This window comes from Trachurus japonicus, chromosome 22, assembly GCF_045865225.1.
Source record: "Trachurus japonicus isolate A0001 chromosome 22, Traja_1.0".
NCBI lineage: Eukaryota > Metazoa > Chordata > Actinopteri > Carangiformes > Carangidae > Trachurus > Trachurus japonicus.
This window is the reverse complement of record NC_140928.1, coordinates 1,675,600-1,702,379: the sequence shown is the minus strand read 5'-3', so window position 1 is coordinate 1,702,379 and position 26,780 is coordinate 1,675,600. Positions and strand designations below refer to the sequence as shown.

At 43.2% G+C, this 26,780-nt stretch overlaps 1 protein-coding gene across 1 annotated transcript in view; it reads right to left on the bottom strand.

Annotated features, from left to right (window-relative positions):
- strn3 (striatin, calmodulin binding protein 3) overlaps window positions 1-25,253 on the bottom strand; it is a 32,180-nt gene extending 6,927 nt beyond the window's left edge. The window contains exons 1-12 of the mRNA XM_085767672.1: window positions 24,953-25,253; window positions 13,268-13,371; window positions 10,896-10,969; window positions 10,705-10,783; window positions 9,734-9,895; window positions 7,814-7,952; window positions 5,604-5,739; window positions 5,097-5,236; window positions 3,654-3,832; window positions 2,248-2,295; window positions 2,009-2,130; window positions 552-719 (exon numbers count right to left, since the gene is read on the bottom strand). Of these exons, the coding sequence (XP_085623798.1) occupies window positions 552-719; window positions 2,009-2,130; window positions 2,248-2,295; window positions 3,654-3,832; window positions 5,097-5,236; window positions 5,604-5,739; window positions 7,814-7,952; window positions 9,734-9,895; window positions 10,705-10,783; window positions 10,896-10,969; window positions 13,268-13,371; window positions 24,953-25,228 (1,627 nt within the window). The 5' untranslated portion in view covers window positions 25,229-25,253. The remainder of the gene's footprint in view (window positions 1-551; window positions 720-2,008; window positions 2,131-2,247; window positions 2,296-3,653; window positions 3,833-5,096; window positions 5,237-5,603; window positions 5,740-7,813; window positions 7,953-9,733; window positions 9,896-10,704; window positions 10,784-10,895; window positions 10,970-13,267; window positions 13,372-24,952) is intronic.
- Window positions 25,254-26,780: the final 1,527 nt, after the last annotated feature.

The window sequence follows — 26,780 nt, the reverse complement described above, 5'->3', positions numbered from 1 at the left end:
AGGAGGAGGAGGAGGAGGAGGAGGGAGAAGAGGAGGAGGAGGGAGAAGAGAAAGAAGAGGAGGAGGAGGAGAGGGAGGAGGAAGGAGGAGGAAGAGGAGGAGGAGGAGGAGAGGGAGGAGGAGGAGAGGGAGCAGGAGGAGGGGGAAAAGAAGGAAAAGGAGGAGGAAGAGGGGGAGGAGGAGGAGGAAGAGGGAAGAAGAGGAGGAGAGGGAGAAGGAGGGAAGAGGAGGAGGAGAAGAAGGAAAAGGAGGAGGAAGAGGGGGAGGAGGAGGAGGAGGAAGAGGAAGAGGAGAGGGAGGAGGAGGAGGGGGAGGAGGAGGAGGAGGGAAGAGGAGGAAAGAAGAGGAGGAGGAGGAGAGGGAGGAGGGAGAGGAGGAAGAGGAGGAGGAGGAGGAGGACACACACATACAGGCGTGGTTAGCAGGCGGGTGTGTGGCGTGCATCATCATCAGCAGCGGTGATGACATCACTTCCTGTAGCAGCGGTGACATCACTTCCTGTAGCAGCGATGACATCACTTCCTGTGGGCGGGGCCAATCCGAGCTCTCACCTTTGTTTGCGTTGAAAGTGCCGATGCAGGGGTTCTTCTCCGTGGGGTTCCACAGCTTCACCGTGCCGTCCGCCGAGCACGACAGCAGCCGGTTCTTGATGCCGCTGTAGGCCAATCCCCACACGGCGTCCGTATGCCCCGTCCACGACCCCGCCAGGACGCTGGGATCTGATTGGACGAGAGGGAAGAAAGCAAGAGGGGGAGGAGTTTGTTAGTTAAACTGAACTGAGCCTGATGTGATAAACAGACAAGTTACATTAAGTTACACAGAGAGTTGATATAAACGTATTGGAGTCGCTGGTCTCACGTTTGGGCTCATTCTGACCAAACGGTAGCTCCTATCAGAAAAAGAAGCAGACCGCGGTCGTCGTAAGGACTTCCTGAACGATTTGATATGACTTTGGTGTTTCTACAGTAAATATTTTGGAAACACTTGCGAGTTATAAACTGCTTCTCTCAGAAAATCTTTGTATTAGAGTCAATGAGGAGCAGAGAGAGACCTGGCCGCATTTAAAGGCTCACAGTTTGAAGGGATAGTTCAACATTTAGTCAAACTGGCCCATTGCCATAATCTCTATAGTCATAGCAGTAGGTTCGTTACCTTTAATTGTTGGTGCAAGCTATTTTTAGAACGGCGGAGCAGAGCCGTGAGCTGCTCAGAGCTACGCTACGGAGGCTCATTATGGGATTTCTTGGTTTCCCTCATCAAACTCATCAAATACACAATCCAACAACTCCACAACGCTCTGGTGGACAAGTTGTGACCTGCACATTCACCACGCTATGAGATAATAACACAACGTTACCACACAGAGTTGTTTTAGAGGGAAATACAGAGACTGTTGATGAAAAACTGTCCCTGAAGGCAACGTGCATCAGCGGTTTTGCATGAATTTCCCTCTAAAACAACTCTGTGTGGTAACGTTGTGTTATTATCTCATAGCGTGGTGAATGTGCAGCTCACAACTTGTCCACCAGAGCGTTGTGGAGTTGTTGGATTGTGTATTTGATGAGTTTGATGAGGGAAACCAAGAAATCCCATAATGAGCCTCCGTAGCGTAGCTCTGAACAGCTCACGGCTCTGCCCCGCTGTTCTATAAATAGCTTGCACCGACAATTAAAGGTAACGAACCAACTGCTAAGACTGACAAAATGTAGCACTATCCCTTTAAATTCTGTAAGTCTCTCTGCTTTGATGAGCACATTGTTAGAGACAGAACAAGTTTGTCTACAACTGTGGAAAAAATCATGTGTGCAGAGTGTAAATTGTGGCCGTGAGCAGCGTGGAAAGAGAAAAGTTTCAGGCAACTCCTCCCACTCTAGCTGATGATGTCATCCACTCTGACACGAACATTCCGCCCAATACACACCCATTATAATCTCAACATTTCTCCAAATATGGTCATTAATACACCGATAGACGAGACTTGTGTCTAGAGTTTAGATTAATTTGTTACCGTAGGTGTCGTAGGGGTCGACGTTGGAGCTGGGGATGTTCCACCACTGGATCGTGGAGTCGATTCCTCCACTGAAACACTGTTCGCCACTGGAGGTCATCGCCAACGACAACACTGGACCACTAACACACACACACACACACACACACACACAAGTTAACATACAAACAACATGATCCCAGCTGTGTGTGTGTGTGTGTGTGTGTGTGTGTGTGTGTGTGTGTGTGTGTGTTACGTACACGTGGGCTCTGAATGTGTAGATCGGCTCCACATCAAAAGAGGCACTTCTAGAAAAAAACAACAGGAAGTAAAACGTCAACAACCACAGTTTCAAAATAAAAGTCATTCAATGTTTGAGATGTGACAGTAAAATGCTGAAGAGAAGGAGGAGGAAGAGGAAGAGAGGGAGGAAGAGGAAGAAGAAGAGGAGGAAGAGGAGGAGAAAGAGGAAGAGAAACAAGAAGAGAAGGAAGAAGAGGAAGACCCGATTTGTGACAGCTACGTACGGTAACTCCACTTGGACAAACTTGGTTGAATTGACTTAGGATCACTGCCCTATGTGCGTCGCCAGAGACGCTTTATCTTTTTATTTAAAAACTTTATTAGTAATGTAAACTGAGGGTTGGTTGTGGTGGTTTGGATCTTGATGCTCAGAAAACAGGAACTCAGGCAGAGACTTTTAGTGTTTACTCTGGTCTTTTCTCCCCGGCCTCATCACCATGACAACTACAAACAATCACAACTAACCACAACACGGCTGTCTTGTGAAGGACGTCCGCGGTAGCTAGGCTACGACATGTCACTTAAAGCAGAAGTAAGCGATCCGGTGGTTTTGGCTAATGCTGCGTTCCAGGCAGGCTTTTGAAACCGTAAATTACAGCTTCAAGTCACGACTTACGACTTTGTAGCGTTCCAGGCAACCCACTCGTGTTTCTCCGACCTGTTTTACCTGTGAAAGTCACTATAACGGCCACTCGTAACTTCTGACCCGTGAACTCGTACCAGATCGAACTGGTACCACTTCACAGGTCGGAAAAACACGAGTTACGGGTTGCCTTGAACGCACCATAACGTCTTGTCAGTCGATGGAGTTAGCAGCCCCCCGCCCTCGTCATGGATCTATTGGTCCTCGTCCCTACGTCACCACATTCAGGCGCATCCCTTGGCTGCACACACAGAGAGGACTGCCCCTTTATGCCGTTCTCTCTCCTCATTGGATAAAGGTTGTAGGATACAAGGAAAGTTTTCTCCTGGGCTCAGAGCAGAGCAGAGTGACTGACAGACCCGTGTTTCAGACCAAACACTCTATAGAAGTGATTGCTGTCGGAAGATACAACTATTTAAGACTTAGATTAACACAAAAATATCGCTTACTTCTGCTTTAAACAGACTGTCACTAAAAAAAATAATAATAATTTTCACAAGCAAATCGAGCAGCACCCAAATGAAATTTGTCCAAGTGGAGTTGCCATAGACAGCTGTCAAAGATGGCGGCCGGTCTGCGCAGGCAGACCAGTATTTACACAAATCGGGCAGCAATGCAAATCGGGTAGTGACAGGAGGAACAGGAGGTGAGGTTAGGAAGAGGAGGAGAAGAGGAGGAGAAAGAGGAGGAGAAGAAAAGGAGGAGAAAGAGGAGGTGTACTTTTTGGCGGGGACGGTCTTGGTGAGGTTCCACAGTTTGAGCGTGTGATCCTCGGACACGGTGACCAGACACGGCTCCACGGGGTGAAACGCCAGCGCCCGCACGCCGTCAAAGTGGCTGCGCAGCGTGTACTTGGGGTTCCACGTCTTCCTGAACGACGACTCCTTATTGGACGGCAGCTGAGGATGACATCACATCACGGCACAGCAACGTGATCGACTGTTCGAACCCCCTTTCCGCTGCCCCCCCCCCCCCCCCCCCCATGACAAGCCATTTTAACATCTAAAAGCCAGACTGGATTCAGGGTATCTACAGGAATCTTGAAGTTAATTTTAAAACCTTTTTAAGACTTTTTCAAGACCTTCTCAATATGTTTCAACACCTCACCGCCACTTCAAGCTGTAACCATTTACATCAGTGACACTTTTAACTCAATAGTTTTAGTTGATGATAAAGACTTTAGACCACTATGATACAACAGAATTCAAAATAGGCTGCGGGATAATAAATCAAAGGCAAAGTTTATCAAAAAACAAAACAAAAAAAACATTGCTCCACTCAAAAAACAAAAACAACAATCTTCTTTTCTCTTTTTTTATGTACCAGTCCATCTTGGCTTTTAATAAAATGAATAAATTCACACACTTTTATGTGTTCAAATGTTTTTGAAGACTCAAACTCTTGGACAGCTAATTCAGAAAAAACATTCTTCTTAGGACAAATGACGTCACTGTAACCATTCATGTGTATGGGGTTTGTCATTACAGATATCTACAGTTCAGTTGCAGATATCCACTATGTGAATTACAGATATCTGTAACTGAATTACGACTAGTATTAATTCCAGTTTGAGATATCTACAATTTGATTCTGACTAGTCATAATTCCAGTTACAGATACCTTTTATTCACCTCAATTGACCTATGGCTAAGCCACGCCCCCCAAACGCGATGAGCCAATCACAGTGAGCATAGCTAGCCCATACACTGGGACATTCTCTGCTTCCACGTCCATTGAAATGCATTGCAGTTAGTCAGTTTTCATTCATTTTTATATGTTTTTTCTTGACATTTTAAGTTTAAAATGGTCAAACGGTGTGCATGGGGTACATGTAACTCTGACACTAGGTATCCTGAGAGGCCACGGGGGGGATTTTTTTACCTTTTTCCAAGCCACATCTCAACCAAGAGAAGTGTCTGCTCTGGATAAAGTTATGCAGTAGACCACAACACCAACTAAACCTGGATAAACTGAACAAGGATGTCTACATCTGTTCTAAGTTAAGTCAACAACGTATTTGAGGCAACATATTGTCAGAGATGTTTAGATGTTAGCCAGTATCACAACTAAGCATAAAGCCCGCTAGCTTAATGCTAACGTATAATGTAAAGCTCCATAGACAGGCTAACAGAAATTAGCCCGTCGCTATCCCCGATGACTCACGTCGTAGCTGTAGTCGGTCTCGTCGTTGGTGACGGTGAGGTCGGCGAGGTCGCCCAGCCCCAGCACGCTCTCCAGGACGTCGTCCGACCCCCCCAGCAGGAAGGACTTCCCCCCGCCGCTCGGGAACGGCAGCGGCTCCGCTGCAGAGACACGGTGACATCAGCGAGTCAGATAACATCTCGGCTAACATTATGGGATGGATGCAACTAAAAGGGAACAAGTTCATCTCCCGAGGTCTGACAGAGGCTTTCTCCTAAAACCTGAACAACTACAACTAAGACTCAATAAAAACTACGACTAAGACTCAATAAAAACTACAACTAAGACTAAATAAAAACTACGACTAAGACTAAATAAAAACTAGTCAATTCCTCTAAAATAAAAACTAAACTAAAACTGATTCTTGTTGAACTCACTGAAACTAAACTGAAATAAAAACTCAAACTAAGAAACTAAATGAAAATAAAAACCGATGAACATTGTAGAACCATAATAATAACAACTCACCCCACTCCGTCCCGTCTCCAGAGCTGCGTGCCTCCCCCGCCCCCTCCCCGTCCTCCCCCGTCACCAGGAAGTCAAACTCCTTCAGAGCCTCCTCCGTGTCGGCGTCCTCCTCCGACGCCAAACCCTCGTTCCCCACCTGAGGGAGGGAGAGGGGGAGAGAGGGGGAGAGGGGGGGTTAAGAGACATGAGACAGGAAGTGCATGTGTGTGTGTACTAGGGATGCTCCGATCGATCAGCTGCCGATCATTACGTACAGACTAGGGATGCAAATTATCGATTAATTCATTAATCGATAGTTGATAGACCTTATCGATCAATTAACTGATAAGCGGCGATTTTCCTGAGAACCTAAATTTAAGGGGAAAATTTAAGCTGAACAGTCCCTATACAGGACTCTACACTAGTATTTGTTACTTTATTTTTAGAGCACAGCACAATGAAAAATGTTTAAGTAACATGTTATTTAAAGGGATAGTTCACCCTAGAATGATATTTCGCTCATTATCTACTCACCCTCATGTTGACTAAGGGCTGGAAGAATTCTCAGAGTCCACCGTCCCTTCTCTGAGTTACAGGGGGTCTCGGCGTAGCAGTGCATGTCCATATAACGGTTGCAAAGGGACACCGGAGCTCTTCGTAAAAAAACACACACAAAAAAACATCCAAATACCTCCATGATGCTCGTATGTAATGTCCGTCTTGTGCTGAAGCCCCAAATTGCGTAATTGTCCCGAAAAAAATTAAATAAGTCTATATTTTAAGCTTGTTTGTAGCGGAAGCTTCTCGAAGCTCCTCTTCCTGGTCCGTCCAAATCTCGCGTGATTCGCAGTAACCGCACTGACGCATGCTGACGCCGGCGCAAATCACGCGAGATTTGGACGGACCAGGAAGAGGAGCTTTGAGAAGCTTCCGCTACAAACAAGCTTAAAATATAGACTTATTTAATTTTTTTCGGGACAATTACGCAATTTGGGGCTTCAGCACAAGACGGACATTACATACGAGCATCATGGAGGTATTTGGATGTTTTTGTGTGTGTGTTTTTTTACGAAGAGCTCCGGTGTCCCTTTGCAACCGTTATATGGACATGCACTGCTACACTAAGACCCCCTGTAACTCAGAGAAGGGACGGTGGACTCTGAAACTTCTTCCAGCCCTTAGTCAACATGAGGGTGAGTAGATAATGAGCGAAATATCATTCTAGGGTGAACTATCCCTTTAAATAAAGTTGAGGGTCCAATGTGACCCATTTTTACATTTAGGAACAGTAAAAACACCCCTAACATGTTTCCTCTGACTTTAAGTTGAACCTGTTCTTGACCAACACAACATTTGATAATACAGATGAAATGGTCTTTCCTGCCACTACACTATGATGATTACTGTATTTAACTACTTAAAATCACAGCAGCATAAACTGATTTGTTGAACTCAGCCTGATGTAAACATTAATAAAACTCAGGCAGCTCCATGTTGTCACTGTGTGATGTTCAGGGACAGGTCAGGGCAGTCTGAAGACAGAGCTCTGAGGTTGAAGTCTATTGAAAGCTTTTTTTTTTTTTTTTAAGCTCCGGTAGCGACCGGCTAAAAAGCTTGGTAGCTGTTCTGAGGCACCGGGTCGGTTTGAGCTGCGTTCAGGCTGCATTAAAACTCCTCGGACAGCTCAGTGTCGGCGGCTTTTTGACTCGTTACTCACTGGTTTCTGTGTGTTAGCGATGGTACAGGCTGAGTCCCGTATAGCTACAACTAGGTAACAGTGTTGTTGTCTCTTTTCACCTCCTCTCTGTGCGCTGCGCACACATTTACACAGAGATCCGCTACATTATGTCGGCTTTGCTTGTTTACATTTCACAGAAAAACTCCCACTGAAAAGGATCAATTAACTGCAATTAATTTAATCGATTAAATTCTTACCGACAATTAATCGATAGTCGATTAATTGTTTACATCCCTAGTACGTACGTCTGCTGTCTACATTACAGATACGATGTAAAACAAACACATGGTTTTCCGTAACGTTTTGAATTCAGTCAGGGCTGTGACCTTCCAGTTGATTGGTCCGTTTATTGGTCGATACGTTACGACACGTAACTACAACACATACACACAAAAAAACTAAAAGTACCGAAAACAGGTACCGTTGTTGTGAACCCGAGTATCGGTCCTAATGTGAAAGGTTCACATCCCTCTGTGTGTGTGTGTGTGTGCACCTTGCTCTTGTGTTTCTTGGCTCTGTGGTGTTTGTCCGTGCTGATGTCGTCCATCAGGTCTCCTTCCTCGTCCTCGTCTTCGTCGCTGTCCTCGGCGTTCTCCAGGAAGTTGAACGTCTCCAGAACGTCTCCGGGACTCCTGCACACACACAAAAAAAACACAAAAAAAAACATGGATACCTGAAGGAAGTTTGGCGTATTGTGGCTCATCGCTGAATAGGAAAAATAAATGCAAATGATGTTTATTTTGGAGGAGAGGAGACGCTGCAGATGAGTGCACATATAATGTTACAGCCTTGATAACAGTTAAACCTTATTTCCGTCACATACGAGGAACCACAATTTCACACCATACAACAATCACAGCTTAATATAAACGTATTTCATATCGGCTACTTGGGGTGGGAGAAAAAATCGATTCACAGAAATATTGCAATATCTTTTTTGACGATTTTTTTTTTTTGAATTTTTTTTTGTTGTGTTTTGTTTTTAAATATTGTGCAATGTGCATTTGTTCGCCTTTTTTACATACAGAGAGTCCAGGTTTTGAAAAGGGTTTAAGTTCACTTTATAATGGAGTATGTTAATTTATAGGCTCCTACAGTATTTGTGTGCAGATAAATGTTAAAAATGCTAAAGACTAAAAATCCAGAGAATCGGCAATATCGTAGAATCGTAATTTAAATCGAATCGCTATCCAAAAAAATCGTAGAAGAATCGAATCGGGAGAAAAGCATATCGTCCCAGCCCTAGAGGCTACTGCAATAATATGCATTAAAACTTCAACAAATAACTTAAAGGACAATTCCAGGCGAATTCAACTCAGGGGTGTATTTTCATATCATTTTAGGTCTAAAAGAATGAATCTGAAGATTTTCAGTTTAATCGCTCCTGTTTTGCGGTAGTTGCGTCTGTCCGCGCATCGCCACGGCAGCAATGAATGGGAGTGGATGTAAGTTCTGCTGTTTAGGCTGTTTCCAGCCCTCAAAGCCGCATTTTTTTTCCACAGACAGCGTCAGATGGAGACTCAAACATGCACCGAGAAGTTTATTTACTTCAACAAGCCGACATGTTTGTAAAACTAGATTTAATTCAAAGTCTCCCGGAGTCTCGCGCGAGACCCAGTTGCCGTGCTCGGTGTGTTCAGGAGCAGTGGGAAAAGCTACCGTTTGTGTCATAAACACAGGAATATCAACTCTTGACTTGCTTCAAGTAAAAAAAACTTCTCGGTGCATGTTTGAGTAGCCACCTGATGCTGTCTGTGGAAAAAAATTTACACTTCAAGCAAGTAAAGAGTTGATATTCCTGTGTTTATGACACAAGCGGTAGCTCCTACTGCGCCTGAACACACCAGCACTGCAACTTCGGGCTCACGCGAGACTCCGCCAGACTTTGAATTAGATCGACTTTTACAAACATGTAGACTTGCTTGAAGTAAACAAACTTCTCGGTGCATGTTTGAGTCTCCATCTGACGCTGTCTGTGGAAAAAAATTGTGGCTTTGAGGGCTGGAAACAGCCTAAACAGCAGAACTTACATCCACTCCCATTCATTGCTGCCATGGCGATGCAGGGACAGACGCAGCTACCGCAAAACAGGAGCGATTAAACTGAAAATCTTCAGATTCATTCTTTTAGACCTAAAATGATATGAAAATACACCCCCGAGTTGAATTCGCCTGGAATTGTCCTTTAAAATGTCTAAATTCTAACCGTTTAAGACGAGGGCATGACGCCATGTTCTGATGTTGTCGTGACGTCAAGTCGGAAAGTCGGAGCTCTGATATGATACCTGAGTTTCCGAGTTCGACGCCGTTCAATTCATTTTTTACAACTCGGAGCTCGTTTTTTCCGACTTCCGAGTTGTTTTGAACGCAGCATTTGTGTGTGTGTCTGTGTGTGTGTGTGTGTGTGTGTGTACCTCTTGCCCTCCTTGCGGCGCTCCGTGCCGTTGATCAGGTGCTGCAGGTTCTTGTTCTCCACCGAGCCGTTCTGCTCCGAGCCCGAGAGGCCGAGCAGCGAGCGAACTCTCTGTGTGCGCACGTCCAGGATGGTGTCTGTGTATCCCACCTCCTGCAGGTACCTGAACACAACACACACACACACACACACACACACACACAGGCGGAGGGATACGAGTGAGTTGGTTAGTTCCAGATACACTGCAAAAACTCAATATCTTACCAAATATTTGTCTTATTTTTTGTCAAAATGTCGTTTCTAGTCAAAACAAATCTCATTATACGTAAAATCACATTAAAAGCAGCTTGTTTTTAGACACTTTTTACTTCTTTCAAGCAGATTTTCACTTGAAATAAGTAGAAAAATCTGATAGTGGAGCAAGTTTTTCTTTCTTATTACAAGCACAAAAAACTTGCTTTCACTGGCAGATTTTTCTACATATTTCAAGTGAAAATGTGTTTGAAACAAGTGAAAATGATCTAAAAACAAGTTAATTTTCAGATGATGAGTCTTATTTTAAGTGGAAAGAGATTAGTTTTGACTAGAAATTAGACATTTTGACAAGAAATAAGACAAATATTCTTGGAAAGATTGGGTTCTTGCAGTGTAAACATTGGTTTATGAGGGCGAGTTCAAGTAATTTGACATATTTGAGCATTTTATTTAAAAAAAAAAGTAACCTAATAGTTACTTTTCCTGGTAATTAGTTACTTTTATAATGTAGTAACTCAGTAACTTTTTGACCTTTGACTACGTAACACCGGTGCTGAGTGAGACAGACGGACGACCTGAGGACAACACGGCTGCTCCGACTGTCAGGACTAATTAACCAACACCATGTTTGTTTATTTCATCACTGTGTGTGTGTGTGTGTGTCTGTGTGTGTGTGTGTGTGTGTGTGTGTGTGTGTGTGTGTGTGTGTGTCCTTACTGGCGGAGCAGCTGTCGTCCTTGTTTCCAGGTGAGCTGACTGTTGGCGGGAACAGCAGAGACGTCCGAGTCTTTGGTGTCTGGATGAACAACAAGACACGTTATTGATAATTATTGATTTTAGTGTCCCAGATATACACACAGACACACAGACACACACACACACACACACACACACACACACAGTCGTACCTGAGTCGAAGCTGGGTGTCTTCATCTCTCCCTGGTTCAGCTCCGTTCCGTACTTTAACTTGTGATATTTGGCTCTGAGGAGAAAACAGAAACAGCAGCTTCGTTAACGACCGAGCTCGTTAACCTTCGACCTCAGGTACCGGTGAGGTCATGATGATGTCATGTGACAGGTGATGTCATTTAGGTGATGATGGGTGATGTTGTCAGAGCCCGATCGATCGGTATCCGGAACAAAATCCGTTCCAGATGCTTCCACCCTTCTTTAAATCTACGGCGACACGGCGGATATGCACGAAAACAGAGACGTTCTTTGAGGAAAAACACAAGCACATCGCGACGAATTTCCCTCTGTTCTATTTCTGATTAAATTAAATTGAATGTAGACCGATCAGTTAAAGCAGAAGTAAGCGATCCGGTGGTTTTGGCTAATGCTGCGTTCCAGGCAGGCTTTTGAAACCGTAAATTACAGCTTCAAGTCACGACTTACGACTTTGTAGCGTTCCAGGCAACCCACTCGTGTTTCTCCGACCTGTTTTACCTGTGAAAGTCACTATAACGGCCACTCGTAACTTCTGACCCGTGAACTCGTACCAGATCGAACTGGTACCACTTCACAGGTCGGAAAAACACCAGTTACGGGTTGCCTTGAACGCACCATAACTTCTTGTCAGCCGACGGAGTTAGCAGCCCCCGCCCTCGTCATGGATCTATTGGTCCTCGTCCCTACGTCACCACATTCAGGCGCATCCCTTGGCTGCACACACAGAGAGGACTGCCCCTTTATGCCGTTCTCTCTCCTCATTGGATAAAGGTTGTAGGATACAAGGAAAGTTTTCTCCTGGGCTCAGAGCAGAGCAGAGGGACTGACAGACCCGTGTTTCAGACCAAACACTCTATAGAAGTGATTGCTGTCGGAAGATACAACTATTTAAGACTTAGATTAACACAAAAATATCACTCACTTCTGCTTTAATTGTAAAACATTTATTTATTGATGTAAATGTGGTGATTTCTGCACATACAGACAGCAGCAAGTCAGCACTGCTCCTCTGACCAGCACACACCTGAAGCTTCACTTTTCATTTACACAAACTAATCAATGAGACCATAAATTAATCTGCTCGCTTTAGATTAATTTAGATTAGGATTCATGTATTTATATGTTTTTATTACTGATGTTCTAGCCCTTTCTTTCTTATTACAAGCACAAAAAACTTGCTTTCACTGGCAGATTTTTCTACTTATTTCAAGTGAGAATTAGTTTGAAACGAGTGAAAATGATCTAAAAACAAGTTAATTTTTAGGTGATGAGTCTTATTTAAAGTAAAAAGAGATTAGTTTTGACTAGAAATGAGACATTTTGACAAGAAACATGATAAATATTCTTGGAAAGATTTTGCGTTTTTGCAGTGCAAAGACTTTGTACACTATAATAAATCTGTCATTTCAATAAATCAGTTCAAACACTGCAAAACCTCAAAATCTTATCAAGAATATTTGTCTTATTTCTAGTCAAAACTAGTCTCATTCTACGACTCATCACATTTAAAAGTAGCTTGTTTTTAGACACTTTTTACTTCTTCCAAGTATATTTTTACTTGAAATAAGTAGAAAAATCTGACAGTGGAGCAAGTTTTTCTTTCTTATTACAAGCACAAAAAACTTGCTTTCACTGGCAGATTTTTCTACTTATTTCAAGTAAAAAAAATGTTTGAAACATGCACTGCACTTTATATTTTATAGTTTTATATTCATTTTTATATTCTATATCCATCTGTGCCTTTTTAATGTATGATCGGTGCTGTGCTGCTTGCTGGAACCTCAATTTCCCTGAGGGTAACCCTCCAAGGGATTAATAAAGTACTATCTATCTATCTATCTATCTATCTATCTATCTATCTATCTATGTATGATGATGTAGTCTGACCGGCCGATCACAGGTTCGATCCCCTCAGCAGACCGCCGCTGCCTCTGAGATGAGCCGAGTAGCTCCCAGGTAGCTCCATAGCTCTGCACTTCTCCCAAAACCTCGGAGCAAACTTCCAAACAGACGTCAGTTGGATGAACTGACCACAGATCAGGACTCTAAACCCATAATTGTCGACTGTTAATTTCTCTGTTATGTGATCAGTTTCCTAATAAACATATTTGAAACAGATTAGGACTCTAAACTGTGACTTTCTCGTATGAAAAAAATGAATAAAGTGACGTTTTAACAGCTACAGCGACTTTTAGCTGCTCTACTGCTAACGCTGTGGGTTGATCTTGTTCCGGGTACCGATCGATCGGGCTCTGACAGATGATGTCATGTAGTGGCAGGTGATGTCATGATGATGTCATGATGATGTCATCCAGGTGCTGCTGCCTCTCACCTCTCCTGCTTCAGTGCGTACTCCAACATCTTTATTCTTCTGACCAGGTCGTTCTTCAGGTTCTCCTGACCTTTCCTCTCTCCCTGCAGGAACGCTATCCTCGCCTGGAGAGACGGAGAGAAGGAGAGAGAGGGAGAGAGGTTGATGACGTCATGTTTTACAAATCTACATTCATATACATATGATTCATAATATTTAGATTCTTTAATATTCAGCTGTTCCAACATGTTAAACCACCAACTGTGGTCTGTCTGTACGATGAGTCAATAGGTGCGTTTACATGCAGTGTTTTCCTCAATCTGATTGTAAACAATCGTATTAAATGAATCTTATTCGACCTGTTTACATGAACACTAAATAAAGCGATCCACATTCAATCCGCGTAGACATGGACCAGCTGAAGACGATTAGAATCTGTGGCTCAATTCAGCAGCTGCAGCTTCGGAGGACCCAGCCTACGCCGTCTCCGGGGGCAACGGCTTCGGAGGCCGCGTCAACCGTCGGTAAATGAGACGGTCTTTCCTGATTGCGTCCAAATGTAAACAACGTCCTAACAACGTCCCAACGTTAAACATTTGAAAGTGGCGCTTGCAGCGGCTCCTCCGTTCCTCCGCTCCTCACCTGTGCGGCCAGCGGAGCCCGGCTCCATGGCGACCACGCCTCCAAGCCGGCCGCAGAGCGGAGAGCCGCTAACGTTTGATAGCATGCTACGTTGCTAATAACAACAACACAGCTTTTGTCTTCCCTATTTCCTGTTTCCTATTTCCCGCGAACGCCAATGCGTGACGCCTACGTACTGTGGCGCCCAATAATCCACTCCATCAACCGAATCCCCGTTTACATGCGGTGTAGACTACCTCTTTCTAAGGCTAACAAGATCATAGCAGACCACTCTCATCCGGCACATCATCTCTTTAATCTCCTCCCATCAGGCAGGAGATACAGAAGCATTAAAAGTAAAACATCACGCTTCAGAGACAGCACCTATCTCCAAGCTATCAGACTCATGAACTCACATTGACTTGCACTATTGCACCATACTGTGTACATGATGTCACTGGGTACTGTTCCCTGTCATTTGTAAATTGTATTGTATTTTGTAATTTATTCTGTCCCCCGCATGTGTTTTTCATGTGGGGTCGTGTCGTGTTGTATGTACTGGAGAGCAAACCAAGACAAATTCCTTGTCACTGGTTGACATGGCAATAAATTTTCTTTGACTTTCTTTTTTAAAGTATATTTTATTGGGGCTTTTTTGCCTTTATGTGATAGCACAGTGAGATAGACAGGAAAGGGGGAGGCAGAGAGAGGGGGAATGACATGCAGGAAAGGTCTGCCCAACGCGGGATTCGAACCGGGGACGCCTGCGTTGAGGACTGTAGCCTCTACATGGGGCGGCCGCTTTAACCACTGCGCCACGCACCGCCCCTAGACTACCTCTTTCAATCCAAAATACAATCAGTAGGTGAAGGTCAATTCTTTATATTTATGATAAAGCACCAGGTCAGAGAGTTTCATCTTATATTATTTACTTCAGTGAAACTCTCTGGACAGGAAACTTCTACACCTCCGTTTACTTCCTGGTTCCTTCAGCTTCCTTTGATCTGATTGGACGACGACAACTTTAAGGCTCCTCCCACTTTACTACTCTTTTTCTTTTCTTTTTTTTACGTTTGTTAACAAATCGACAGCTGCCCCCCCCCCCCTCACCTGTCCATCACCAGCAGCAACTTCCTGTCTGTGAGCAGCTGCTGCTGAAACCCAACACGATGCTATTAATACACACACACACACACACACACACACACAGCGGGCGCTCTCTGCCCCCGTGTCCATGGCAACAAGGGGGTGTGGTGGTGGTGGTGGTGGGGGGGGGTCGGAGGGGAACTGGGGCAGTTCTCATGGCGATAGGGGTGATTTCCTCTAGTGAGGGTCGCCACGACGACGGGGAAACCAGGTGTGTGTGTTGGAGGTAGATTACATAACACACACACACACGCACCACTCTGACTCCGCCGCGCTCTGATTGGCCGAGGCTGTGACTGACAGCCACAGGAGTGTGTGTGTGTGTGTGTGTGTGTGTGTGTGTGTGTGTGTGTGTGTATGTTTGTCATCCTCCTGGACTTTGAGCCAGCGACACACTACAGTGTTTCCACGGTTACAGGTGTATTGATCCTGTGGGCGTGGCCTCTCAGCAGCTTGTAACTCAACCTTTAATTAAAAGGACAATTCCACTCAAATCCAACCTGAGGCTCTAGTTTAGTTTCTAATATTTTAGCTCCAACAGAATGAAACTACAGATTTTCCTTTAAATGTCTCCGGTAGAGCTGCAGCTAACGATTATTTTCATTATCGATTAATCTGTTGATTATTTAAACGATTAATCGATTAGTTGTTTGGTCAATAAAATGTTAAAAACATCGTTCAGTGTTTCTCAAACCACCAGACATCGTCCTCAAATGTCTTGTTTTGTCCACAAACCAAAGAGAGACTCAGTTTATTGTCATAAAGGAACAAAGAAACCAGAAATATTCACATTTAAGAAGCTGGAATCAGAGAATCTGGACTTTTTTTTCTTTAAAAAACGACTCAAACTGATTATTAGATTATCAGAATAGTTGATTAAGGCGATTAATCAGTGAGTTGTTGCAGCTCTAGTCTCCTGTCCTGCAGCAGCGTAGAATGGGAGCAGACGGATCTTAGGCTGTTTACATCCCATAAAAACAGACACCGAGGGGTTTGTTCACTTCTAGAAATACGACATGTTTGTAAACGGAGCTGCAACACAAAGTCTCACTGAGAGTCAAGTTGACGCTCTCAGTTTGTTTACAGGCAGAATAAGCAATTATTAAATTAATCTTGAACTATTCTGATAATCTAATAATCAGTTTGAGTAGTTTTTTTTTTAAGAAAAAAAGTCCAGATTCTCTGATTGCAGCTTCTTCAATGTGAATATTTCTGGTTTCTTTGTTCCTTTATGACGATAAACTGAGTCTCTCTTTGGTTTGTGGACAAAACAAGACATTTGAGGACGATGTCGTCTGGTGGTTTGAGAAACACTGAACGATGTTTTTCAACAATTTTTAACATTTTATTGACCAAACTACTACGACGGAGTATTAGGGCCACATTGACAAATAAAAAAATCACAAACTTCGAGAATAAAGTCATAAATTTACAACTTTATTCTAATGTTATGACTTTTTTCTCGTATGAAAGGTACGACTTTATTCTTGTAAATTTACAATTTTATTCTTGTAAATTTACAACTTTATTCTCGAAGTCTGTGTTTTTTCTTTCTCAATGAGGCCCTAATACTCCGTCGTAAACAACTAATCAATTAATCGTTCAAATAATCCACAGATTAATCGATAATAAACATAATCATTAGGCTAGTTGCAGCTCTAATGGAAACATTAGAAAGTAAATGTAAACATTAATTCCGTCAGACCTAAAAATAAAATTAGGAAACTAGAGCACAGGTTGGATTTGAGTGGAATTGTCCTTTAAATAAAGGTTGAGTAATGTTGAATCTCTAGCAGAGGAAAAGTTCAAACCCCCCCCCCCCACACACACACACACACACACCCCCCCTCCTCCTCCTGCTGCACCTGGTGAGCATGAATCAAGCGCTCCTCTCCTCAGGGAGCTGCAGCGGTGACGACACCGGCCCCCATTTACCTCTGAACAACTGCATCATTAACACACAGACACACACACACACACACACACACACACACACACACAGACACACACAGACACACACACACTAAACTCTTGTATTAATTTACTTTGTGAGTTTAAATCTGAAACTTTTCATCGTCTTTTCACGTCAACAATCAGAAAGTCGTCCTGTGGCTTTAACAGTTGTGACTGACAGTTGAACCCTGGAGTGTGTGTGTGTGTGTGTGTGTGTGTGTGTGTGTGTGTATGTGTGTGTGTGTGTTAGAGAGAGTCTGTGTGTGTGTGTGTGTGAGTTATTTCAGGCCGCTCTACTTTTAGCGTCCAGCTGGGTCGGGGCCGTCTGTCAGGGCCGAGCCCAGTAGGACAGGACGGACGCCGTCGCCTCATCACAGCCCCGACCGCGCTACACAAACACTGAGTCGCCGCTAAGCCCCGCCCACACACACTAACACACACACACACACATACAGACAGGTGAGCAGACTGACCTCTGACTGGCGACTGACTGCACGTTAACATTAAAGAGTGTGTGTGTGTGTGTGTGTGTGTGTGTTTTCCACAGGAAGGAAAAACAGGAAAAGAAAGAAACAGGCGAGGTCGTGTGACATCATCCAGCTGCTCTGACCAATCAGACGCAAGCACACCTTCACACACACACACACACACACACTACACAGGGTTCCTACACATTTGACATTTCAAAAGTCCAGACTTTTTCCAGACTTCTCGGTAAAAACATTCAAATAATTTGTGACATTTGAGTATTGAGACGTGCATCATGTAAATAAATGATGCAATTAATCGTTTGTTGTCATTATTCTGAACGTCATTATGTCATCAAATAATTTCCAACAGATTGTAGCTAATACAAAAATAATTAACCCAAATAACTTTTCCATACAAAAGTTTTTCCAGACCTGGAAATGTATAAAATCAAATTCCATACTTCTCCATACTTGAGCTGAAAGAGTTACTGATCAATCGATTGACAGAATCCACCTACAGTCAGTGCTGGGCACGTTACAGCCTGGACGCACTGGACGCGGAACCGAAGCGCAGCGCCCTGGAGCGGAGGGAGTTTCAGATCGGCGCACATGTTAACCGGTCTGCCTGGCCGCACATCTCGCGCCGTGGAGCGCCGTCTGTCAAGCTGGACAGACGTGGTCGTACCAGACAGGAAGTCGGGCACAGAAAAGGCGAGAGAATCCGGTCAATTTTCAAAATAAAATAATTAAATGATGATTAATTAAGTTGTTGCTTGTCCATCTATACATATTTGACCGTTGCGTCTGCACATGAGACACACAGGGTTCCTACACATTTTAAATTTCCAAATTCCATACTTTTTCCAGACCCTAATTTCCGGATTTCCACTACAAAAAACTCGAAATCTTACCAAGAACATTTGTCTTATTTCTAGTCAAAACAAATCTCATTCTACTTAAAATAAGACTCATCACATTAAAAGTAGCTTGTTTTTAGACACTTTTTACTTCTTTCAAACAGATTTTTCGCTTGAAATAAGTAGAAAAATCTGATAGTGGAGCAAGTTTTTTCTTTCTATTACGAGCACAAAAATCTTGCTTTCACTGGCAGATTTTTCTACTTATTTCGAGTGAAAATTTGTTTGAAACAAGTGAAAATGATCTGAAAACAAATTAATTTTTAGGTGACGAGTCTAATTTTAAGTGGAAAGAGATTAGTTTTGACTAGAAATGAGACATTTTGACAAGAAATAAGGCAAATCAAATATTCTTGGAAAGATTTCGAGTTTTTGCAGTGTCTCAGTAAAAAAATTTTAAAATAATTTGTGACATTTGAGTAAATAGATGTGTTTCACGTTAATAAATCATGCAATTAATCATTTGTTTTCATTATTCTGAATTTGTATGCCATTATGAAACCAAATCATTTCCAGGATATTGTAGCTAGGTACAATAGCGCATAGGCTACAAAGTAATAATGTGAATAAGACCAAACCCAGATAAGTATCAAGATAAATATATTTCCATACATTAGTTTCCGTTTTCCATACTTTTCAAGACCTGGAAATGTATAAAATAAAATTCCATATTATTCCATACTTTCCATACTTGCGTAGGAACCCTGGACACACACATGTTTAAAATGACGTGTGTGTGGAAAACCGAGTGAATACGAGTATGAACGACTGCAGTCGATGTCTGACGGGCGCGGAGAGAGGAGGAGAAGTAGCTCCCAGTGCGACCAGCCAAGCGCCCGAGAAGCCGCGCGCAGTGCGACCAAGGGGTCACTCTCACACCCTTTTCCCACTGGACAAAAAACCCATTTAAACCCGCTGACAATCGGCATTTGGTGGCAGTGGGAAAGGCACCGAGCCACGTCAAAAGACTCGGCTCCGATCGGCTTGCAGTGGGGACTCCAGACCCGGGTCATCGCGCCGGTCGTGTCTCATATCACCAAAACAAAGCTCTGCTCTCATCTGAGACTGGGATCAAAAGATCACAGAACACTGACCAGTGTTTCCCCCAGAAAAGTTGTTAGTTAAGGTGGTGTCTGACCTGTCGACGGGGGGGGGGGGGACGCGCCGCGCCGCGCCGCATTAAGTTTCGCTTAAACGCGCTGCTGTTATGCATGCACGCTTCTCTGTGGTGTGTATGTGTGTGAGACAGTGTTGGGCAAGCTACTTGGAAAATGTAGTGAGCTAAGCTACAAGTTACTCTACATGAAATGAAGCTTCACTACACTGAAGCTACCCACCAGAGAAATGTAGCAAGCTACGCTACAATAAAATGACAAAAGTAGCTTAGCTACATCAAAGCTATTTTTTTTAGAAGTTAAATAAAGTTTTTCATTTATATCGGCCCATTGTGAGTGCTGAAAGATCTATGCAAGTACATTCCAAAAAAACCCAAGTGTCTTTTCAAACAGTGGTTCCTAACCTTTCTTGGTCAGATTTTTTTTAAATTCATCAATTAGGCTACTAGACATTTCAAGCGACCTCATTTGAATCTCAGGCGACCCCACGGTTGGGAAACACTGTTTTAAAAGACGTCGGCCACGGACGGAGTGGGCGACATGCTGGGACGAGGATCTTTCGTTTTAACTGCTGCAGCCGTCTCTCCCTCTCTACTCAGCATGCTGTTCAGGGTGTTTGGTTTGATTCATTAAAAGGTGCGTTCCTACAGGAACGGTCCCGTCACTCAGCCTCTCAGTGGCCGTGTCTCCGCTGCAGACAGGCAGAGCCGTAGCTGGACAACTTTATCGCTGCACAGCGACCGCGCGCACCGTTGCACGTCGCTCCAAGAGCCCGGTGCGTACTGATCAATTAAATAGCTTAACTACTGAAAAGCTATTTGATGTAGAAAACAGCGACGCTACGACCACGCTACTGAGAAATGTAGTTAAGTTACTAACGCCGCTACTTGTAGTAACGTCGCTACTGCCCAACACTGGTGTGAGAGGATGCGGCCATCGTCCGACCGGGGGCGGCGGCGGCGGCGAATATCGCTACATTTTTTTTTTTTTTAAAGACGTTAGTTTAGGCGGCAGCTCTTTGTTGTTAACAGGAAAGAGCTGCGGGAAACCCTGCTGACCGAAAACGATTGAAAAACGTCATACGGCCGCGGCAGACTGGCTGTCCACCGCTGTCACACTGCGCGACGGGCGGACACTGTGTCTCTTGCACCGCGGATGAGAGCGGAGCGACTGGTTTATGGTCTGTCTGACTCCTCAGCGGGGGGTCAGACTCGGCTCATTTTGGTCAATGGGAAAGGGGCCAAATGCCGATTGTTAGCGGGTCGACCCGCGTCGACCTGCTAACAATCTATCTATCTATCTATCCATCTCTGCCGATCAGGTGTTGTTGTTGTTTCCACTTCAAAATAAAAGTCTTGTTTCATAAATTTACACATGTGAGCTTTTAATTTGAAGAAAAGAAATAAAATGTTGTGGCTCAGCCTCAGATGATCAATATTCCACCGGTCAGAGCTCGACTACCGCCGCTTCCTGTTTCAACGTCTTCAATAACAAACAACAACCAACAACAACAACAACAACGAGCTGAACCGACGACAACACACCATCTCTATGGCAACCGTCATCAATAAGGCTGTCTTTACACTGCATGGTTCAAGTGACCCAATTCCGATTTTTTTCTCTCAAGTGGCTCAGATCGGATCTGTAACATGAACGTGTAAATGGGACAAATGCGCATTGAATCAGATATTGTCAGATCAGATTCAGGCTCTGTTATATGTGGAAATAAATCAGATACAAATCAGATATCTGCCAATGCGACTGCAGTCTGAACAGACAGATCGGATCTTCCCTGGCAATGCGTGTCATACGTCATCAATGATAATATTAATTCACGTGCTCACGCGTGATTGACACGTGGGGCTGAGCTGGACTACCGTGGCTGTAATCACTGTCACAGGCGTTACAGTGTTTAATAAACTCGTCGTCCCTGTAAATGAGGGAAACCTCAGTGACCAACGAGTTAAAATAAAGGTTTAAATAAATTAAAAAAATAATTTTTGTGGTGTCCGCGCGTCTGTTTTTTTCCCCCTCACTAGTTCTTGTTTTCATATAGCCACTACAGTAACATTCATTTCTATGCGGATCGATACGAGGGCAAGCGAGGGAGCGCGAGATAAACACCAGATTTCAGGTTTTCCTACCGGCAAAAACTGAACCGAGCCGATAAGAAATCAAGAGAGGAAAAACAATGTATACAAATGTGTGAGGCTGTCCCCGTCCTCACGACGTGAGCGACGGAGGATCGAATGGTGGCACAACGTCACCGTCACCGTCGCTGTCTCATCTCACAGCAGCTCCGCTCCACGCAGCCACTTCACTGACTTTATTTTGTAACGTTCACTTTGTAAGTGACGTGTTGGATATGAACTCTGAACACCAGACTCACCTTCGTTTAAAAATATTCTTATATTATTACGTGACAATTTCCTGAAATCACTAGTTTATTTCCAGCGGGTTGTTTCATGCAGCACAGCAGGTGTAAATGCAGATTATCAGATATGAGTCACTTCTGATAGAACATGTAAATAGACCGTCAAAAAAATGGGATATAGGCAACAAATCGGAATTGGGCATCAAGACCTGCAGTGTAAAGACATCCTAACTGACCCAGGATCTGTTCTGCCCTCTAACAACAACGACGACTCTCTGGCGTCGGCGACACCTCGGAGCTGCCGAGGCGTCGACGATGATGATGATGAGGCGCCGTTACCGGGTCATGTGCTCAGGTTATCGGTCGCTCACGGCAACGCCTCCGCTCGTTTGGTTCAGTTCAAACCTCAGCGGGTGTGAGAGTGTGTGAGTGTGAGTGTGTGTGTGTTCACCTCTTATCAGGAACAGAGTCATGCTGAAGGCATCCAGTGTCCCAGAGCAACAAGTCAGAACACACACACACACACACACACACACACGGGGCTGTAGGGTGTGTGTGTGTGTGTGTGTGTGTGTGTGTGTCTGTGTGTTATGACAAAGACATGAACTGTGCCACATTTCACACATTTCACCACTTCACCATGTTCACACACTCACAATAGGAACCTGAATGAACACGTCCACACACCCTGATAACGTCTCACTCCCACTGATGATTAATCTATTTATACATGAATTTAATTAATTCATTAATTAACCCATCGTTTAGTCCGTGACTCAGTAAAATCCACATCAGGTTCATCTGATTCTTCAGTTATTAAACTACAGCTGCAATAATTCATCCATTAATCAAACAATAATCGGTTATTAAATTAATCTTCAACTATTCTGATAATCTAATAATCAGTTTGAGTAGTTTTTTTAATAAAAAAAAGTCCAGATTCTCTGATTTCAGCTTCTTCAATGTGAATATTTCTGGTTTCTTTGTTCCTTTATGACAATAAACTGAGTCTCTCTTTGGTTTGTGGACAAAACAAGACATTTGAGGACGATGTCGTCTGGTGGTTTGAGAAACACTGATTGATGTTTTTAACATTTTTCAACATTTTATTGACCAAACAACTAATCAATTAATCATTTAAATAATCATCGGATTAGTTGCAGCCCTCATGTACAGTCCTTGAGATGTCCTGCAGTATATTATTATAATTATTTATCATATAATAAACAGAGACTGTGACAGACTTTCTCTCTCAGGAAACTGAGTGTGTTTAGTAAATTACACTGAGATCAAACTGGAGTCAATTAAAGCTGAAAGTGTAATCATGTGCATATTTTGGCTTCCTGTGCAATTTTTCTTTTACTTTCTTGTCACTGTTACTCTAAAATGTATATTTTGTTAGTTTGTCTTGCAGAACCCAGGAAGAAGAGTAACTAATAAGTATCCAATAACAATATAACAAGTTCGTTCACTCAGGTAAATAATCTCAACACTAGTATATAAGTATAACACTTGTATTTTACTCTTATGCTGCTATGGACCTCTCTTTGAAATGTGTCTTTCATTAAATCTATCTATCTATCTATCTATCTATCTATCTATCTATCTATCTATCTATCTAGTATCTATCTATCTATCTATCTATCTATCTATCTATGTAGTATCTATCTATCTATCTATCTATCTATCTATCTATCTATCTATCTATCTATATAATACTTTGATCCATTACAGTCTGTCTGGTGTATTTTTACTTTATATTCTAATTTGACGCCTAAAAAAATCTTTAAACCAAGTTGAACCAATTTCATCTGTGACAGTATCATTATACACATTAATGTATAAGTAATAACCTCTGGTTATACAATATTCAACAACAACAGGGACCTGTTTTTATATTTATCAGACTTTCACTCTGGTAAAATAATCTCAACACTTTGTTCAGCTCAGACTCAACTTCCAGCTTCATGACAGTTTATATTCTTCTATTCATCTTCAGTTTAAAAACAGATTTACACAGACATTGTTTTTCTCTCTGATGTGAAGATAAACTGGTTCAACTCTCTATATTCAACTTTACGCATTTTAACTTCAGTGAAGAAACGTTGGAATTCTTCCTCTTCTTCTTCCAGTTAGCCTCCAGCTAACTCAGCTAGCGTGACAAACCAAAATGGCTGCGTGTGGACACTAAACTGGATTCACTTCTGCTTTAAACACACCGTCCATCCTCAATAAAAGTTATTATTATAATAATTTATCATAATAACAGCAACAAACGGATCAGACAAACGGGCAATGAAGCTAACCGCTAGCTCCAAGTCGAGCTAACAGCAACAACAACAACGAATCCCGTTATTCAATGACCTGTTAGCTTTAGCTTTAGCCGCTAGGTTATAAACACTGGGGTTTAGTGTGAACCAGGAGGGGGGGGTGAAGGGTGAGGGGGTGAATGTGTGTAACTTCACGGTAAAACGTCGTAAACAAACCATATTTTCGGTTTCGGTTGTTATTGTCAGGCCGATGAGCAGCACAGACAGCGCTAAGTTGGGCTAAGGCTAGGCTAGGCTAAGGCTAGGCTAAAAGGTACGCTTATTATTATGCTGCGTTCAAGACAACTCGGAAGTCGGGAAAAAAACGAGTTCAGAGTTGTAAAAAAAAATGAATTGAACTGCGTCGTTTAAGTTATTTGTTGGAAGTTTTAAGGCATAGTTTTGTGTATTATTGCAGTAGCCTATATGAAATACGTTTATATTAAGCTGTGATTGTTGTATTGGTGTGAAATTGTGGTCCTCGTATGTAGGCTCTGTGACGGAAATAACACGTTTAACTGTTATCAAGGCTATAACATTATATGTGCACTCATCTCCTCCAAAACAAACATAATTTACTGCTGCATTTATTTTTCGTATTCAGCTATGAGCCACAATAATATGCCAAACTTCCTTCAGGTATCCATATTTTTTTTCTTCCCGAGTTCCTGCAGCGTGAACGCAATGATGTCTGTCGGAAGTCTGGGAATTCCGAGCTCCGAGTTGTTTTGAACGCAGCATAACAGATAAACTAGGCTATGCTAAGGCTAGGCTAAGGCTAGGCTAGCTGTGCTAACTAACCTGGAGCTCGGCCCTCTCCACCTCCCAGTGCGCCCGCTCCATCTCGAACCGGGCCCACTCGTGCTGGATGTAGTGCAGGATGCCGGGGATGGTGTACTGCTGCTGCGGCCGGGGCAGCTCGTCCGGCTGGTGGGGCACCATGACTCCTCCTGCTGCTCCTCCTGCTCCTCCTGCTCCTACTCCTCCGATCGGCGGATTAGCGCTGCTGTTGCTCCCCGGCTGCTGCTGCTGCTGCTGCTGCTGTGCTCCTCCTCCTCCTCCGGGGAGCTCATCCATGTTTTTTTTTTTGTAATTTATTTATTTAATTTTTTTTTTTTTTTTTTTTTTTTTTTTTTAGAAAAGTAGAAGGAAAGTCCCAGGCAGCAGCGGTCCACTAAAGGCTTCCCGACCCCCACCTGGACCACCGCTGGTCTCCGCTCCGTGTGTCCGAGCTCCGGCTGGCGACGCTGCGCCGCGACGTGAGAGGCTGGCTGCCCGCCGAGGGTGCGCTGACGGCGGCTGGGAACGCGGCGCGGTGTCGGTGTATGGATCTAACCGGCCGCCATTACTGCTCTCGCGCTCCCCCCTTCTCCCTCTCTCTCTCCCTCTCTCTCTCCCTCAATCTGACGCGCGCGGGGGGGAGAGAGAACCAGGCCGCGCTGCATGACGGGACACATCATCATCCTCCCGATTTTTTTTCCCTGTCATCCAAATACATTATGTGGCATTCAAGTGAGAGGAAAAACGTAGGAAATCGCAGTGTCAAGTGTCAAGTTCACAGTGACCAAAATCTAACAAATGGGGGGAAAAAGAAGAAAGAAACAGCACCGGATATAAATTTCGTTAAAATTAAAGGGACAACGAGGAGTTTTGGAAAAGCGAAGTGTTTTCACACTACATTTATGAGCCTCCGCACCGTGAAATTCTTTGACCGGCGCAAGACAGACTCATGTTTTCATTCATCAAGAATTAAAGTCAGAGGTTGGAAGACGATCACATACCGTCGTAGTTCCCACCATAAACGGAGATTCATACGGCGGCGTTATTCTCACGACTCGCCGCGAAACCGAAAGTAAAGAAACGCTGGTCGGCTCGCCCAGCATTTCCACCACCACTAATAATAACAAAATAACCATAGAGACAAAACCATAGATTTATCTAAAATGGACCATTAACAAGTGGTAACGGAGATTCATCCACATTAATATCAGACTTTTTTATAACCAAATAGAAACTCCTCGTTGTCCCTTTAAATTTAAAAAATGTCATTAAATATAAATGTTAAATACAAGAACAAGAAGACGATAGAATTTGTAATTTATGTGACATCCAAGAGGTGGAGAATGAAATTCATTGTGTGTTTCTACTGTCCTTTCTATGACTCTATAAGACAAAAAATGTTTAGCAAAGTAGATCCAAATAACGAATTTGTGTGGTTAGACGATGCTGAGAAGATAAAACATCTTTTTCAGTTGAATATATTTGCATTTTCTTTATTTCTTGAAAAGGCTTGGGCAACGAGACGAAGAGCGATAGTAATCTTAAATTGTTTCTTTATGTCACACCTGTGTGGCAGGTAACACCAACAGGAAGGACTGTCTATTCTTTTTTTTTGTATTTGTTATTAAATGTGTCTTGTAATCTCATATGGGATGGAACACAGTGGTGGCATGACACGAAAATAAAAAAAAACATTCTTTCAGTATAGATAGTTACACATTTACACAAGTAAATACATGTGTCAGTCATATAAAATAAGAACAAACCTCCAAAATGTGACCTATTAAAGGGACAGTTCAACATTTATTCAGCTCCTTCTCTCACCATAACCCCTATAGTCATAGCAGCA